General features: G+C 35.6%; 1 protein-coding gene across 7 annotated transcripts in view; it reads right to left on the bottom strand.

The window, feature by feature from the left end:
• The window catches only part of OPHN1 (oligophrenin 1), a 521,428-nt gene that overhangs the window by 213,101 nt on the left and 291,537 nt on the right, over window positions 1-16,790 (bottom strand). For all 7 annotated transcript variants that reach the window (XM_045795443.2, XM_045795441.2, XM_045795445.2 and 4 more), the window contains 4 exons: window positions 9,177-9,287; window positions 6,561-6,665; window positions 4,655-4,784; window positions 2,072-2,172 (listed from right to left, as the gene is read on the bottom strand). In XM_045795443.2, coding sequence (XP_045651399.1) covers window positions 2,072-2,172; window positions 4,655-4,784; window positions 6,561-6,665; window positions 9,177-9,287 — 447 coding nt within the window. The remainder of the gene's footprint in view (window positions 1-2,071; window positions 2,173-4,654; window positions 4,785-6,560; window positions 6,666-9,176; window positions 9,288-16,790) is intronic.

Here is a 16,790-nt window from a genome sequence, read left to right as displayed (position 1 = left end):
TCAGAAAGAGGCCTAATTCCTCCATCTTCAAATTGAACTATTAATACTTGACACGACTACTGGGAAAGTAAATGAGACACATGCCAAAAGTGTCTAGCTCAGTGCCTGGCACACGATAGATGTTCAATAAATAGTGGATTTTAAGGTGTTATCATAGTCTCGCTTACTTGTATTACTTACCTTTCTAAAACGCAAACCAGTAATAGGAACTGAGAGAACTGACAAGAAATCACTTCCAACTTCATTTTAGGGAAACTCAAGGTACTACTTTACCTTCCCTTCTTTCTAAATAGAGAACCAAGTTCCTCTTTCTACTCCATAAGGAATCCCATATTAAAACTGCTTAGGCTGACACTACTGCAATTTTACAAGCTGCCACTCAACGAAAAGGGAAGAAGGAAAGAAAAACTAAAAGGAGAGCTTGTGCTCATCTCCTAGGAGGATATGAAAGTGGTATGTACTGCATCTGCGTTGAGCTTTGCAGTAGGTACCTGAGCAGGAGAGAAAGGGCCTAAATCAGCTTACTTTTTGGGACAGTTAACGTGTGTAGGAAAAGAAAAGGAAAAAACTCCAGGACGGTGCGTATAAGCACTAGAAAGTAAGATGCATCAGCTAATTTGTGACAGAAATGGAAAAAATATTGTGGTAGAACACAAGACAAATTTATTGAAGTCACATTGAAAGGTACTTTGGTAATTAACAGACTGGAAACTAAGAAGAGTTTTGGAGTCAGAAATGAGTAACTGGCCCATATAGAAGCATGGATGAGGGTTCTGGAAACCCCATTTGGTACACTTCATTAGAGGTGTATTCCATCTCCAACACACATTCAAAGCTGAGTGATACAATTTTTGGTTAAAGACAAAAAAGGCAGTTTTCAATCGCCTGACACCAAATCTCAGTGCTCTCTAATTTTCTGTGAACAAGCCATACAAGAGAGATCCTCCATGGAAAGCAAATTGGCCCAATTTTTCTCTAAATTTCTGCCTACCAAAATTGGGTCTTCTCGCACCACCAAGGTTTAGTGCTAACAAATGAACCTTGTTTTACTCTGTAAACAATTTGTAAAGAATAGAAATCCTTAAAAATCATGCCTTAAGACCCAGTCTAAGAGACAGTTTCAGGGACACATTAAACTACTTTTAGAATATGAACAGCCAATCTATAAGCTTTTATCTTAGTAAACCCGAAAGAGAGAGAGAGAGAGAATTTCCAAAACCTCTACAAAGGTAGGCAAAAGTGAGATGAAAGAATAAAAATTTTTGGCTGTGTGATCATATATATATATATATATATACATATATATATATATATATGTATATATATATGTATATATATATATATATATGCATGGTTTTAAAGAAAAAGGATATAGAGATATGTATTTAAAAATATTCTTTTAGCTAAAGAATGGAGAATGGACTATATATATATAATATATAATATAATATAATACAATAAGTAAAGTATAGTTTGTAATGTACAAGATTAGGTTCTTCCAGGTTAAGTAACTATTTTCTTAGTGTGTTAAACTCATCTTGACATTTTAGGGGATAGGGGAAGTTTTGGAGGACAGAAGAAGAGGCATTACCTGCTTAAATATATCTGAACATTACACAGACTATGGGGTATAGGTTATTCCAACTTTAGGAAACAGACATACTTCTCTAAACAAGGACTTTTGGAAAATGATATTTTAAACACTTGCTATTTAAAGGAATCCTAAGAATCCTAAGAAGTAGAGACTTCTTAGAAGCAAGTAACACTATCCTCCTGTAATTCATCCACATTCTTGCAAATTTTCTTATACAATGTGACAAGCACTTGTAATAATTTAATAAATGATCTGAAAAAGTACAGGCATTTCAGAAGGCTTGACATAATTAACAGATATATTTCACTATACTGAGTAGTATCTGGTCCAATGCAAACTTAGGTCAAAAGGAACATACAGTCATGGCTTCACATGACAGTGATGGACTTGATTCTTTGACACTAAGTCAAGATACACTCTTTTCTGAGATGCAGTCACAGATGAATTTCAAAAAATAAGGCACACAAAAGAACTGACCTGTTTAGCACCTGGCTTCTGCTCCATAGGTGTCATGGTGAGCGTTTTGGTCTCCTTCTCATACTGGCAGTAATATTTCACCCAGGATATTCCCAAAGCCCCTACAATGATAGGCAAAAGTGAGCTGACAGACTATACCCATTTGGCTGTATGGTCAATACATTCCTAAGATGGAAGTGGTATAGGTGTAGTCTGCTCTTCATAGTCATAGGGCTTCAGATCTAGCTCTAAACTTCCCCCTGAATTCCAACCCTGCAGGGCTAGCAACCAGCACATATAGAGATCCTTTCCCTCATCAAATGCTTTCCACATCTGCTCTAGCTTGCTCCAAATAACTCTTCTTGCCACGTCCCTTCTAAATGCTTCTACTACTCATCCTATTGTATGAGCTGGAAACACGTGTAATCTTCTGCTTCTTCTTCCCTGTAACTTGTCCCATATGATTGGTGGTTGGGTTCTGCTCATTCTATTACCCACATGTCCCTCCTGCAGCTGCTGCCTCCTCTCCATCCCTTTTAGAACTGAATTAGTTCAGGACCCTATTGCTGAATTACTTGTAATGTTTTATGATCTATTTCAAACAAAATAAAAATTCACCATTTCTCTAATTAATTATGACCAGTGGCCTGATTTCTCCCATCTCTGATCACTCCCTTCTAGTCCATTCTCCATTCTTTAGCTAAAGGAATATTTTTTTAAAATACATATCTCTATTTATATCCTTTTTCTTTAAAATCATGCATGGCTTTCCCACTGTCTCTAACCTCAGGTTGACCCACAAAACTCTTCATAATATGATCATATTTACCTTTCCTACTTTGTCTTTTGCCACCCTCTATGATCCTGTCTGATTGAATTACTTTCAGTTACCAAATACATAGGTGTCTATATATTTTTAGTCCAAATTCAATACATACTTAAGAGTGAATGGGTCACTATTAATAATTACATCAGGATGGCAGGTGTAATCCAGGGCATAATCCAGGGCTAAGACAAACTAAGACCCTGCAAATAAACTACATCCTCACACACCTTTGTGCCTGAGTAACATGCAATGCTATATACCTGGAATTTTTCTTTCCCCCTTTTTTTGCCTATCAAACCTCCACTCATAATTCAAGTTCTAATTCAAACATTGCTTCCTCAGTGAAGCCCTTAGATATATACCCCAAATGCAGTGCTCAACACATTTCCTTATAATTCTTGATATAGTTGTCTGTCTTCCTCATCAGACTGTGAACTTCTTGAAGGCAAAAACCAAGATTGGTTCATTTTTTTAAATCCCCAATGCACTGCATATTGTCTGGCAAAAGGATTCTCAGTGAACATTCAACTGAATAGCAACGTCATATCCATTTGACAAATTAGAAAACTGGGGCACAGAAGGACCATGTAGCTAGTTGACATTAGAGCCAAGATTACAAAATCATTATTCCCATATCTTTTATAATATAGCAGTAGTTCTCAACCAAGGGCAATTTTGCCTCACAAGAGATATTTGGCAATGTCTGGAGACATTTTAGGTTGTCACACCTATGGGGTGCTATTAGAATAAAGTGAGGACAGACCATAGATGCTGCTAAGTATCCTATAACGTACATGACCCTCCCAGAACAAAGAACTACCCAGCCCAAAATGTCAACTGCACTGAGATTGAGAAATTCTGCAATGCAGACTTGAAGAAATAAACCTGAAAGGTGGAAGAACATATCTTTGAATACTATCAAAAGTTAATTTCTCTAAGAGAAGAAAAGATGATAATATCACTGCTTAATGTCATGCTTTGTGAATTGCAGTAGTTTTCGCCACTGGTAACATCTGAGCAGCCTCTTTTGCCTCTTCTTCCCAGTTATGATCATTCTGGGCAGGGCTGAAATCACAAGCTTTGGGAGCATTGGGTCATAGTTCATAAGGGAAATCAAAGAGCACATACAGGTTTTCATAATGTAATTTAGTAGGTAGGAAGGCTTGAATCTTCTGCGATATTCAGTGAAAGGATAAGTTAACCCGTGTTCCTTGGTTAGCAATGAACAACTGTCTTGCCCACTGAAATCACAATGGTTATTGTTTAGTGCTTTAAGAGCAACCTTGTGCTCCTAAGGCAGTGGAAGGTATAGGGTGTAGTGATACGAGCATAGGTTTCGGCAATTCATAGAACTGAGTTTACTCTTAGGCTTTATACTTGATAGTTGGGTAACATTCAACTAGTGATCTTTCTAAGCCTCAGTGGCCTCAAGTAAAATGGGTATGATAAGTGGTTTTAAAGATTAAATGAGATAGTATATTTAAAGCAACATGCCAGGTACATAGTAGGTGTAATAAATATTATATTATATTATTTTTCTGCCTCCTTAGATCTTATCATCCCAGAGTCTTTGTAAGACAAATGCTTAACCTCCCCCTCCAATTTCTCCTTCCTTTTTTTTTTTTTTTTTTTTTGGTCACGATTTCCACACTGTTCTCCAAAGAGGTGTAGTTGTCAGGGGTCTGTGAACGATATGGGTGCCTGGAGTTTGGAAAGGCCAAGTGGCAGTAGGTGCTAGCCTACTTAAACCCAGTGGGTATTCTTGTATTCCCACACACATTTCTCTTGTGTATAGAGATAGCCTTCGATTGTAGGCTGTCCTGGAAGTTTGCATGTCTGAGGAGCTTCTTTCATCCGTTTTTTAAGTTCTTCCATCTCTTCCCGGGTACTGGAGAAATGATTTCTTGTCTGTGAAGACATTATCATCAGAATTATCATTACCATCATCATTATTAAAAAGCAGATCTGGTGCTGAGTTTTCTTGGTTTGCATAATATGCTACACCATAAGCAAAAAAATGTTGAATAGCATAGTGACTAGAAAATAACTTTATGGAGTTTAACAGTACTAAAGACTAAAAGGAAAACAGAAACATAAATAGCAATATAACCATAAAAACACATCTGGGAGACCTTTCTTTTTCTAATGGGAATCACATAAGCCAATAAATAGGGGTTCTTAGAATTCTGAGCACCAGACTAACCTCTGCTTTATAAGATGGGAAACTGTAAAGAAAGTTTCCAAAGATAATATTATCATGGCAACTTCAAAGCTCTGCCTCAAGTAAAGTTACTGCCTACTTGACTCTGAATCAAATTCTGGCTGTTAGGATAAAACACATGACAAGGTGTTATCTTTGAAGGCAGGTCAATAAAAAAGTTATGTTTTCATATTCATGAATAACAAAAGCTAATGGTAAGAAGAAATCTATTTAAAACTATACAACTAAAACACAATAGCAAAACACTGTTTGAAATGTGGGTGTGAAAATCACTAGAGATAGGTCCTTAGTGTCCAGCCTCAAGACTGTTACATCAGTCAGAAAGGTGAGCTGAGCTACCTTATCTTGTTGGGTTCACTCTATTGATTATCCTGTGAATGAGTTCATCATATACACAGATACAAAGGGTTGTTATTAAACTCAAACTTTTCAAGTTCTATCTGGAGGAGGATTCAAATGATTAACCTGGTTATAGGAATATTTTATAAATACATAGAAGTCAGAGGCTCTCACATTCTGGTGAAGGTGAGTACCCAGAAAGAAAGAAACAAAACAACTATAAGTCAGGATCCTCCTAAACAACCAGATGAAGTTTATTTCCACTACCAACCTTATTACCAACCTTTTTCATATAAAAATACTCTACACATTTTATGCAATGTAACAACTGGTCCAAAGTCACTATCTCAGTGATACCTTCTCTAACTGTGCCAGGCAGTCAAATGTTCCACTTTATGTGCTTCCTTAAAATATTTGGACTTAATCCTATTGAAACACTTATCACAAGGAATTATGATGTGTTCCACTGTCTCTTTCCTGCAAGAGACTGTATGTTCCCCAAGGAAAGAAAAACTAATATACATCATTATGGTATGTCCATGCCTGGCACAGAGTATGTATTGTATCAATAACCGTTCATTAAATGTGGGTTAAATAAACGAATGAGAAAGAAATATATATGTTACAAAGATGGGAAGGCTGTGCCTATGGCCATCTATAAGAACCAGCAGGAGAAAGAAGGTGAATAAGACCTTTATATACAATTTATTTAACTCTAGTAATTAGTGAGAAAAGGAAGAGAGGAGGAAATGGGCATTCATGGTCATAAAACTCACAAGTGCCTTGACTGACCAACATGGAGGCAGCATAAGACCTGTGCTTAAACAAGCCCATAGCTGGGTTCTGACCTGGGAGGGATGCAATAAATCAATAACGTTTAATATTTATTGGCTAGATAGAGGTGTCACTGGGTGGAAAAGTAGGTTTGAACAACAATAAGTCTCAAAGACTGGTAAGAGTTGAAACTAGAGGATCAAGCACACTAAAATATTTAAGATCCACACCAGTATGTCCTGACAAATTGGCTTAAAACACACTAAGCTGGGATTTCACAGTCAAGGTCATTGGGGCTGAAATCCAATTGGAATGCAGGGACAGGTGAAGAAACCCACATGCAAACTCACATTCTGCAAACTGAGCTGGAGCTGCTGTTTGTATGGGAGGAAATCCTGTGTGAGTTCCACAGTCAGGCTGTTGGAAATGAAGAGACTATGAAGAAAGGCCAACACCTAGGGAAAACGTATACAAATAATTTTATCATCAGTACCTTCTCATTACCAAATAAAGGAAAAAGAAACACAGAAAAGAAATTCCACATACCCAGCATAGTGCTAAAAGTAATCATGGAAATACGAACAAGTCTACACATAACTCTTCTCTTATTAAACATTTACATCAGACTTAGTTCCAGAAAATAAGAACTACTAACAAATGTATTCATTCAGATCCTTTCCAGATAGCATATAAAACCATTCATAGTTTGGATCATATGGGAATACACTGTGTATTTTCTCGCTATATCCTCAGAATTGGCACAGAGTAGGTATTCAATATTTGTTGAATAGATAAGTGAATAAATGAGTAAAGTAGGATTCTGTAACTTAATAAAGACTGTCCTGATGCTAAAAGATTCAAAGAGTGTGAACCTATCTTCAAATTAGAAATGTTTCAGAGGGGTTTCAGAATAAGACATGCAAATGATCAATAAAATTTTTTAATGTTCCAAATATTCAACCTCATTAATAATTAAATACACAGAAATAAAAACAATGAAAATATGATTCCATCTATGAAATACAAACCTTTAAACAATAATGCTCAATTCTGGCAATAGTAAAGTATAACAGGAAGTAGTAATAATTGCTCTATTCTTTTTAGAAAATAAGCAGGTAGGTATATATAAATATGCACACAGATATACCATATGCATATATTATCAATATAAACACAAACTATATATATGTACATATACATAAACACAGATAAAAACTATGTACATACACACACCCATATGTATATGGGTGTGTGTACCACATACATTGTCATATACACAATCTTTCTGTTTCTCTTCCAGGCTTTCTCATCTCAGGAAATGACACTACCACCCACTCAATCAAGCCAGAAAGTAAAGAATCATCCTTGAGTTCTTTTCCACTCACATCTCCATCCAAAGCCTATCAGTTTTACAGCCAAAATATATCTCTAATCCAGCCATTCTTTTCTGTTTCCACTTTCACTAATCTAACCCAAACCAACATCTTTTCTTGCCTAGACTACTGTAGTAGCCTCCTAATTGGTTTCCTTACTTCCACTGTTGCTCTCTTCCAAGCCATTCTTCACACAATAAAATCAGCTCATGTCATATCCTATTTAACACTTATCAGTGATTTTCCACTACACTTGGACTAATATCCAAACTCCTTACCATGATTACAATTCCTATGCCTTCTTATCATACATTATTTCATGCCACTCTCCTTTTCTATTGCCTGTATCTAAAGGCACTAATCTTTTCATTCCTCAGGCACACCATTCTTTCCTAACTTAAGGACCATACACATGCATTTTTTTCTGTGTCTGTAATATTATTTCCCCATTATTCATGTGGGCTCATCCTCCCTTTCTTTAGAACTTATCTTAAGTGATACTTTCAGAGTCCCTCCTTGACCACTTAATCTAAAGTAGCTACCCATTCTTGTTATTTGTTTTAGCCCTTATCATAACTTACAATTAGTTTTATTTATGTGTATCCTTCTTTCCCTACTGTCTACTCAATAAGAGTGTAGTCTTCATAAAGACAGAGACAGAGTCTGTCTTGTTCACTATAGGATACCTAGTGTTTAGCATAGTGCCTGACATATAACAGAAGCTCAATTATGTTTTTTGTATAAACGAATAAACACTTGGTTGCACACACATATATATAAAGATATATACAAATGTGAGGACAGATACACATGTACATAGATATACATGCTCACGTGCAAAATATATACATGTGTACACAGACCTGCACACATGTGTACATACACCCACATCTACAAGTACAAAGACACCTGTAAATAGAGAAAGAAATATAATAAATACACAGAAAATTTGGAGGAAAATGCCAAAATATTAACAGTGATTATCTCTGTATGGGGAATTTGTTATTTTTGTTTTGCTTTTCCTATAATTTTTCTAGCTTTTCTGCACTGTGAGTTAAAATTCAACATAGTTGTCAAATCAAAGCACACCCCTTTTATAGTCAAGGAGATGTAAGTAGAAAAAAATGAAGAAGATAGAAGTAAAAATAGTACAATAGGAAGACATTGAGTGCAAGGGACATGAGCTCCTAGAACATTGACTGGCATATGATAGGCACTTTAGAAGTTTTATGAAAGCATGAGAGCAATGAAGGGTGGAGAACAAGGTAAAAGGAAGGGTGACAGAGAAATCAAAGGAGGGAGAAAAGGAGAAAGGAAGCAAAAAAAGAGAAGGAAAGAAAAATCATAGCTGCGGGGGAGAGAAAATGGGAGAGGAAAGAAAGGTGGGAGAGGAGAGATAAGGAAGAGAGAGAAAATATTATTAGTAAGAGAGCAAGAACAATCCAAGCTAGTGGTTTATTTTCTTGACATTCATTATTAAGCATTAAATATCCTTCACCATCTTTGAAATTTCAATTTTATGATCAAAGTTCTCCACGATTACCTGGTATTTGGTAAATATTTTTAGACTATTCATCAACAGATAGAACTTACTGGCTCCACAATGTTGAACTTCTTGGACTCCTGAACTTCCTGGATTTGATAAACATAATCAAGGGAGGACTCAAAGAAATTGTGCCTCTCCTTGTCCACCTGGAGGTCTGCCTGTAGAGGAAGGGTAGCAAATGTCACATAACAGCATAATCATTTATGCAAGTCACTGCTTATGGACTCAACAGAATGCTAAAGCTAGGGGAGAATTTAGCTACCAAGTAATGATCTTATTCTTTTATTTTACAGACAGAGAATTATAAACCAAGAAATAAAAAGTGATCAATGTGAAACTTCTGGTTTCTGATCCAACAATTAAAAAGCTTGAAAGTTATCTCACCCATCCTCACAGGAAAAATGATGAACAAGTTGAAAATGAACAACTCCCCTTAGAAAAAACAGAGAACTGAAGTCAGAGGGAAAACAGTTGCCTCAAATATTGGATAGACAGTTGAAAATGGAGAATTAGAGCTTACCAGAGCAGAAGCCTAGAAGCAGAACCCTGTTACTGCAGCCAGTACCAGACTATCAGTTATTTAAGAATAACTCTCAGGGCACCTGGTGTCTCAGTCAGTTAAGCGTCTGACTCTTGCTTTCAGCTCAGGTCATGATCTCAGGATCAGGAGATGGAGCCCCATGTTGGGATCCACAATCAGCAGAGAGTCTGCTTAAGCTTCGCTCTCTCTCCCTCTGCCCCTCCCCCACCCTGCACTCTCTCTTTCTTTCTCTCTCTAACAAATAAATACATCTTTTCTTTTTTTAAAAGAATACCTCTCTAAGGAAATCCAAAGACAACAGGGAAAACAGAAACAAAAATACCAGAGGGAATTTTGGCCTCTTAGAACAATAGCTAGAATAAACTAAGCATAGTCTAACAGCAAACTAAACACAGCCTAACTCCTAATTATATAAACATAAAGCCTCCTACTAAAGGCCTACTTATCTCAGTTCCTTTTATCTGGAACATCATGCCCAGCTTTAAACAAAATAGTACTAGGCACTCAAAAGGGTAACAACAACAACAAAAACCAATTTGAAGATAAACCACAAACATCAAAACCAAACTTAGATAAGGCAGAGATAGTGGATGGTGGAATTGTTACACCAGAAATTATAATAAGGTCTTTCATTGAAAAAGAGGACAATACACAAGAATACGTGAGTGGATATAGGAAAACTTGAAGAAATAATCCAAAGGAAATGCTGGAAATCAAAAACAATAGCAGAAATGAAGAATTCCTTGAATGAGCTTATCAACAGACTGAACAAGGCTACAGAAAGAATCAGTGAACTTGAAGATATGTTAATTGAAACTTCAAAAACTGAAATGCAAAGAGAAAAAAGAATTAAAAAGATACAGTCAAATATTTAAGAAGTGTTGGACAATTATATAAGGTGTAAGATAGGCATACTAGGAATACCAAAACAACAAGAAGAAGAGGAATATAAGAAATACTTAAAGTGATGATTAACTATGTACTATGAGAAACAAACTGAGGGCCTCAGAGGGGAGGGGGGTGGGGGAATGGGATAGACCGGTGATGGGTATTAAGGAGGGCACGTATTGCATGGTGCACTGGGTGTTATACACAACTAATGAATCATCGAGCCTTACATCGGAAACCGGGGAGGTACTGTATGGTGACTAACATAATATAATAAAAAATCATTAATCATAAGAACATAACATAATAAAAAATCAGTAAAAAAAATAAAGTGATGATTAAAAATTTTTCAAAATTAGACAGGTATCCAACAAAAGATTAAGAAAGCTCAGAGAACAACAGCAGTATAAATACAAAAAATCTACATGTAGGCATATCTTATTCAAACTGCACGAAGTTAAAGACATAGAGAAAATCTTGAAGGAAGCAAGAAGAAACACACCTTATCTAAAGAGGGGCAAGAATAAAATTTCTCTTAAGAGAGCATGCAAAAAGAAGAGAATAAAGTAAGATATTTAAGGTATTGAAAGAAAAATCACAAATTTAGAATTCTGTATCCAGAAAGGTTATTTTGCAAAAGTGAAGAAAAATTAAAGATTTTCTCAAACGAACAAAAATTGAAGGAATATATTGCCAGTAGAATTGTGATCCAAGAAATATTATAAGAAGTTCTTCAAGGAGAAGGAAAACTATATAAATGAGAAATGCATACCAACATAAAGAAAAGAAGAGCACTAGAGAAGGAATAAATGAAGGTAAAATAAAATCACATTTTTTTCTTATTTTTAACTAACCTCACAGATCAGAGTTTGTCCAAAATAATAATTGTAGCAATGTATTTGGTGATTAGAAATTATTAAAAAGTAAAATGAATGACATCAATATTATATGAGACTGAAGGGAGATATTCTGTTACAAGGTTCCTGTGCCACACATGAAGCAGCATTATGTTATTTGAAAGTACACATGGATTAATTGTAAATGCATTTTGCAAAAGAGAATAACCACTAGGGAAAGTTTTTAAAAAAGTATAATTCATATGCTAGGAGAGGACAGAAAATGGAATAATATAAAATTTTAAGTTAAAAAAAAGAGAAGGCAGAAAAAAACTTAAGAGGATAAAAAAATAAACAAAGGGTAGCCAACAATAACAAACACAGTATATTTGTCCAACTATATCAATCACTTTAACAGCTAATGGTCAAACACACCAATTAAAAGTCAGAACTGTCAGAATACATAAAAAAGAAAAGACAAATATATGTTATGCATAAGACATCACTTTATATATAAATGACATAGATAGACTAAAAATAAAGGTATGGTGAAAGATATTCCATGCTGGCAGGAATCAAAAGAAAGCTGGAGTAGCTATATATTTTTTTAAAGATTTTATTTTTTTATTTATTTGACAGAGATAGACAGCCAGTGAGAGAGGGAACACAAGCAGGGGGAGTGGGAGAGGAAGAAGCAGGCTCCCAGCGGAGGAGCCCGATGTGGGGCTCGATCCCAGAACGCCGGGATCACGCCCTGAGCCGAAGGCAGATGCTTAACGACTGAGCCACCCAGGTGCCCCTGGAGTAGCTATATTAATCTCAGAAAAAGGAGCCTTCGGAGCAACAAAACCTGCCAGGGAAAAAGAGGGGCATAACATAGTGATAAATGGGCCAGTTCTCTAAGAAGATATAACAACTGTTATTACGTATAATAGACATCAAAACATGTGAGGCCAAATACTGATAGAACTGCAAGGAGAAATAGATGAATCCTCATTTAGAGCTGGAAATTTCAACATTCCTGTCAGTAATTGAGGCAGAAAATCAGTAAAGACATAACTGAATTGAATAGCACCATCAACCAACTGTATCTAATTAACATCTGTAGAACCCTTCCTCTAACGACAGCAGAATACACCTTATTTTCAAGTTCACACGGAACAACCACTATGATCAACCACATTCTGGAACATACAATACGCCTGAACAAATTTAGAAGAAAAGAAATCATACAAAGTATGCTCTCAGACCACGATTAAATAACACTAGAAATCAATTAACAATAGCTGGAACCTGCCAAAATACTTAGAGATTAAACAGCACATTTCTTTTTTTTTTAAAGATTTTATTTATTTATTCGACAGAGATAGAGACAGCCAGCGAGAGAGGGAACACAAGCAGGGGGAGTGGGAGAGGAAGAAGCAGGCTCATAGCGGAGGAGCCTGATGTGGGGCTCGATCCCACAACGCCAGGATCACGCCCTGAGCCGAAGGCAGACGCTTAACCGCTGTGCCACCCAGGCGCCCCTAAACAGCACATTTCTAACTGATACATAGGTCAAAGAAGAATTCTTAAGAGAAATTAAAAAGTATTTTGAACTAAATGACAAAGAAAATGCAACTTAGTATTTGTGGATGCAGTGAAGGCAATGCTTACAGAAATGCTTATAGCATGAAAGGCACATATTAGAAGAAATCTGAAATCAAAATTTAAGATTCCACCTTAGAAAACCAGAAAAAGAAGAACAAATTTCAACCAGAGTAAGCAAAAGAAAAAAAATAATAACAATTTTTAAGGAAACCAATAAAATTAACAGGAAATCCATGGAGAAAATCAATAAAGTCAAAAGCCAGTTAATACAAAACATCAAGAAAATTGATAAGACTATAGCCAGGTTAAGTAAGAAAGAGAGAAGACCTAAATTTAAAATGTCAGAAATGAAAGAGGGGTCATCACTACTGAGCTCATGGATATTAAAAGGATAATAAAGGAGTATTAATAACAACTCTATGGCCTAAAATTTGATAACCTAAAAGAAATAAGCCAATTCCTTGAAAGACACAATCTTCCAAAACTCACACAAGGTGAAATCGTGCAATCTGAATAGATTGATATTTATTAAAGGAATTAAATAAGTAAATTAAAAGCCTTCCAAAAAAGAAAGCACTAGGCCCAGATGGGTTCACTGGTGAATTTGACCAGACGTTTTAAGGAAGAAATGATCCCAGGTTCCACACTCTCTTCCAGAAAATAGAAGCAGAGGGAATATTTCCTAACTCATTCTCTGAGGCCAGCATTACCCTGATACTAATACCAGACAAAAACATTACAATAAAGGAAATGTACAAATCTGTATCTCTCATAAATGCAGATGCAAAAATTCTAAACAAAATATTAGCAACTCAAATCCAACAAGGTATAAAAAATTATATATAAATTATATATTAAAATTATACAGGGCCACATGGGATTTATTCCATGTATGCAAGGCTGGTGCAACACTCAAAAATCAATTGATGTAAGTCATCACATCAAGAACCTAAAGAATAAAAATCATATGACCATAACAACAGATACAGAAAAAATATTTGACAATATCTAACCTCCATCGATTTTTGAGAAAAACATTCGACAAACTATACAGGAACTTTCTCAATTTGACAAAGAACATCTGCAAAAATCCTACAGCTAACATTGTATTTGATGGTGAGAAACTAGATACTTTCCCTCTAAGATCAGTAACAACTCCTATTCAAATCATAGTGGAATTCCAAGCTAATGAAATAAGAAAAGCAGATAAAAGGTATACATATTGAGAAGAAAGTAGTAAAACTACTTTTGTTCACACATGGCACAATTGTGTGTGTAGAAAATCCCAAAGAATCAACAAAATCTGTTGGATTTAATAAGTAACTACATACCACAACTGCAGGATACAAAGTTGATATACAAAAGTCAATTGTTTTCTTACATGCTAACAGTAGACAATTAGAATTTGAAATTAAGAAGACAAAATTATTTGCATTAGAAGAAAATCTGAAATACTCTGGTATATAAAATATGTATAAGATCTATATGAATACAAATATAAAACTAATAAAAGACATCGAAGATCTACATTAATGGAGAGATATTACATGTATAGGCACAGAAAGAAAATACTATCAAGAGGTCATTTCTTCACAAATTGATCTATACATTCAATGCAATCCAATTCAAAATCAATGCAAGCTATTTTCTGGATATCAACAAGGTGATGCTTAAGTTTATACAGAGAGCGAAAAAAATCTAGAAAAACCAACACAATATTGGGAGTGAAGAACAAATTGAAGTATTGACACTATCTGACTTCAAAAATTCCTATAAAACTATTGTAATCAAAACAATGTGCTACTGGTAAAAGAATAGACAGATCAATGGAACAGAATAGAAAACCTGAAAGTTGTATTTGAACATAAATATAGTCAATCAATGTCTGACAAAGGACCAAAGGCAATACAACAAAGCAAAGATAGTCTTCTCAACAAATGGTGCTGGAACAAGGGCACATCCTCATGCAAAAAAAAAAAAAAATGAATCTAGATAGACAGATCTTACCTTTCCCCCAACAATTAACCCCAAATAAACCACAGACCTAAATGTAAAAAAACAAAACTCTAAAATTCTCACAAGATTACTGAAGAGAAAATTTAGGTTACCTTGGACTTGGTGATAACTTTTCTCTTTATTTTTATTAATTTTTTAATTAAAAAAGAATTTTAATAATTTTTATTTTGTTATATTAGTCACCATACAGTACATCCCCAGTTTTTGATGCAATGTTCCATGATTCATTATTTGCATATAACACCCAGTGCACCGTGCAATATGTGCCCTCCTTAATACCCATCACCGCCCTATCCCAATCCCCTACCCCCTCCCCTTTGAAGCCCTCAGTTTGTTTCCAGGAGTCCATAGTCTCTCATGGTTCATTCCCCCTTCTGTTTACCACCCCCTTCATTCTCATAAGAAATAGGAAGATCCGTAGGAGAAGGAAGAGAAAAAATTTTTTTAACCTAAATATTAGTTAGCTAACATACTGTGCAATATTGGCTTCTAGAGTAAAATTCAGTGATTCATCAATTACATACAACACCCAATGCTCATCATAGAAAGTGCCGTCCATAATAATCATCACCCCTCTAGCTGATCCCCCACCCACCTTCCTCCATCAACACTGAATTCATTCTCTATCATTAAGAGTCTCCTATGGCTTGCTTCCCTCTCTCCTTTTTTTTACATTCCACTTTTCCATATGTTCATGTATTTTGTTTCTTAAGTTCCACATGAGTGAGATCATGTGGTATTTGTCATACTCTGAGGGACATATTTCACTTAGCGGAATACATTCTAGCTCCATCCACATCATTGCAAATGGCAATATTTCATTCTTTTGTTGGCTGAGTAATATTCCATTGTGTATATATATATCACATATTCTTTATCCATTCTTCAGTTGATGGAGAAGTGGGCTCTCTCCATAGTTTAGCTATTGTTGATAATGGTGGTATAGACATCGGGGTGCATGTACCCCTTTCAAATCCGTATTTTTATATCATTTGGGGAAATACGTATTAGTGCAGTCACTGGATCATAGGGTCGTTCTATTTTTAACCTTTTGAGGAACCTCCATATGTTTTTCCAGAGTGGCCGCACCACTTTGCATTCCCACCAATGGTGTAAGAGGGTTCCCCTTTTTCCAAATCCTCTCCAACACCTGTTGTTTCTTGTGTTGTTAATTTTAGCCATCCTGACAGGTGTGAGATGATATCTCATCATGGTTTTTCATTTGTATTTCCCTGATGATAAATGATGTTGAGCATCTTTTCATGAGTGTGTTAGCCATCTGAATGTCTTTTTTTAATAATAATATTTTATTATATTATGTTAGTCACCATATAGTACAACCCTAGTTTTTGATGTAAAGTTCTATGACTCATTACTTGTGTATAACACCCAGTGCACCATGCAATACCCAGTGCCCTCTTTAATACCCATCACCAGCCTATCCCATTCCCCCCCCCCACCGCTGAAGCCCTCAGTTTGTTTCCCAGAGTGAATGTCTTTTTTAGAAAAGTGTTTATTCATGTATTCTGCCCATTTCTTAATTGGGTTACTTGTTATTGGGGTACTGAGTTTGATAAGTTCTTTGTAGATTTTGGATCCTAATCTTTTAACAGATACATCATTTTTAAATATCTTCTCCCATTCTATAGGCTGCCTTTTACTTTTGTTGATTGTTTCCTTTGCTGTGCAGAGGCTTTTTATCTTGAAGAAGCCTCAACAGTTCATTATTTGCTTTTGTTTTCCTGCCTGTTGTGACATGTCTAGTAAGAAGTTCATAGGGCCAAGGTCAA

Source organism: Ursus americanus, chromosome X (genome assembly GCF_024610735.1).
Source record: "Ursus americanus isolate L20-20 chromosome X, mUrsAme1.1.p, whole genome shotgun sequence".
Classification (NCBI taxonomy): domain Eukaryota; kingdom Metazoa; phylum Chordata; class Mammalia; order Carnivora; family Ursidae; genus Ursus; species Ursus americanus.
This window is presented reverse-complemented; position numbering and strand designations above follow the sequence as displayed.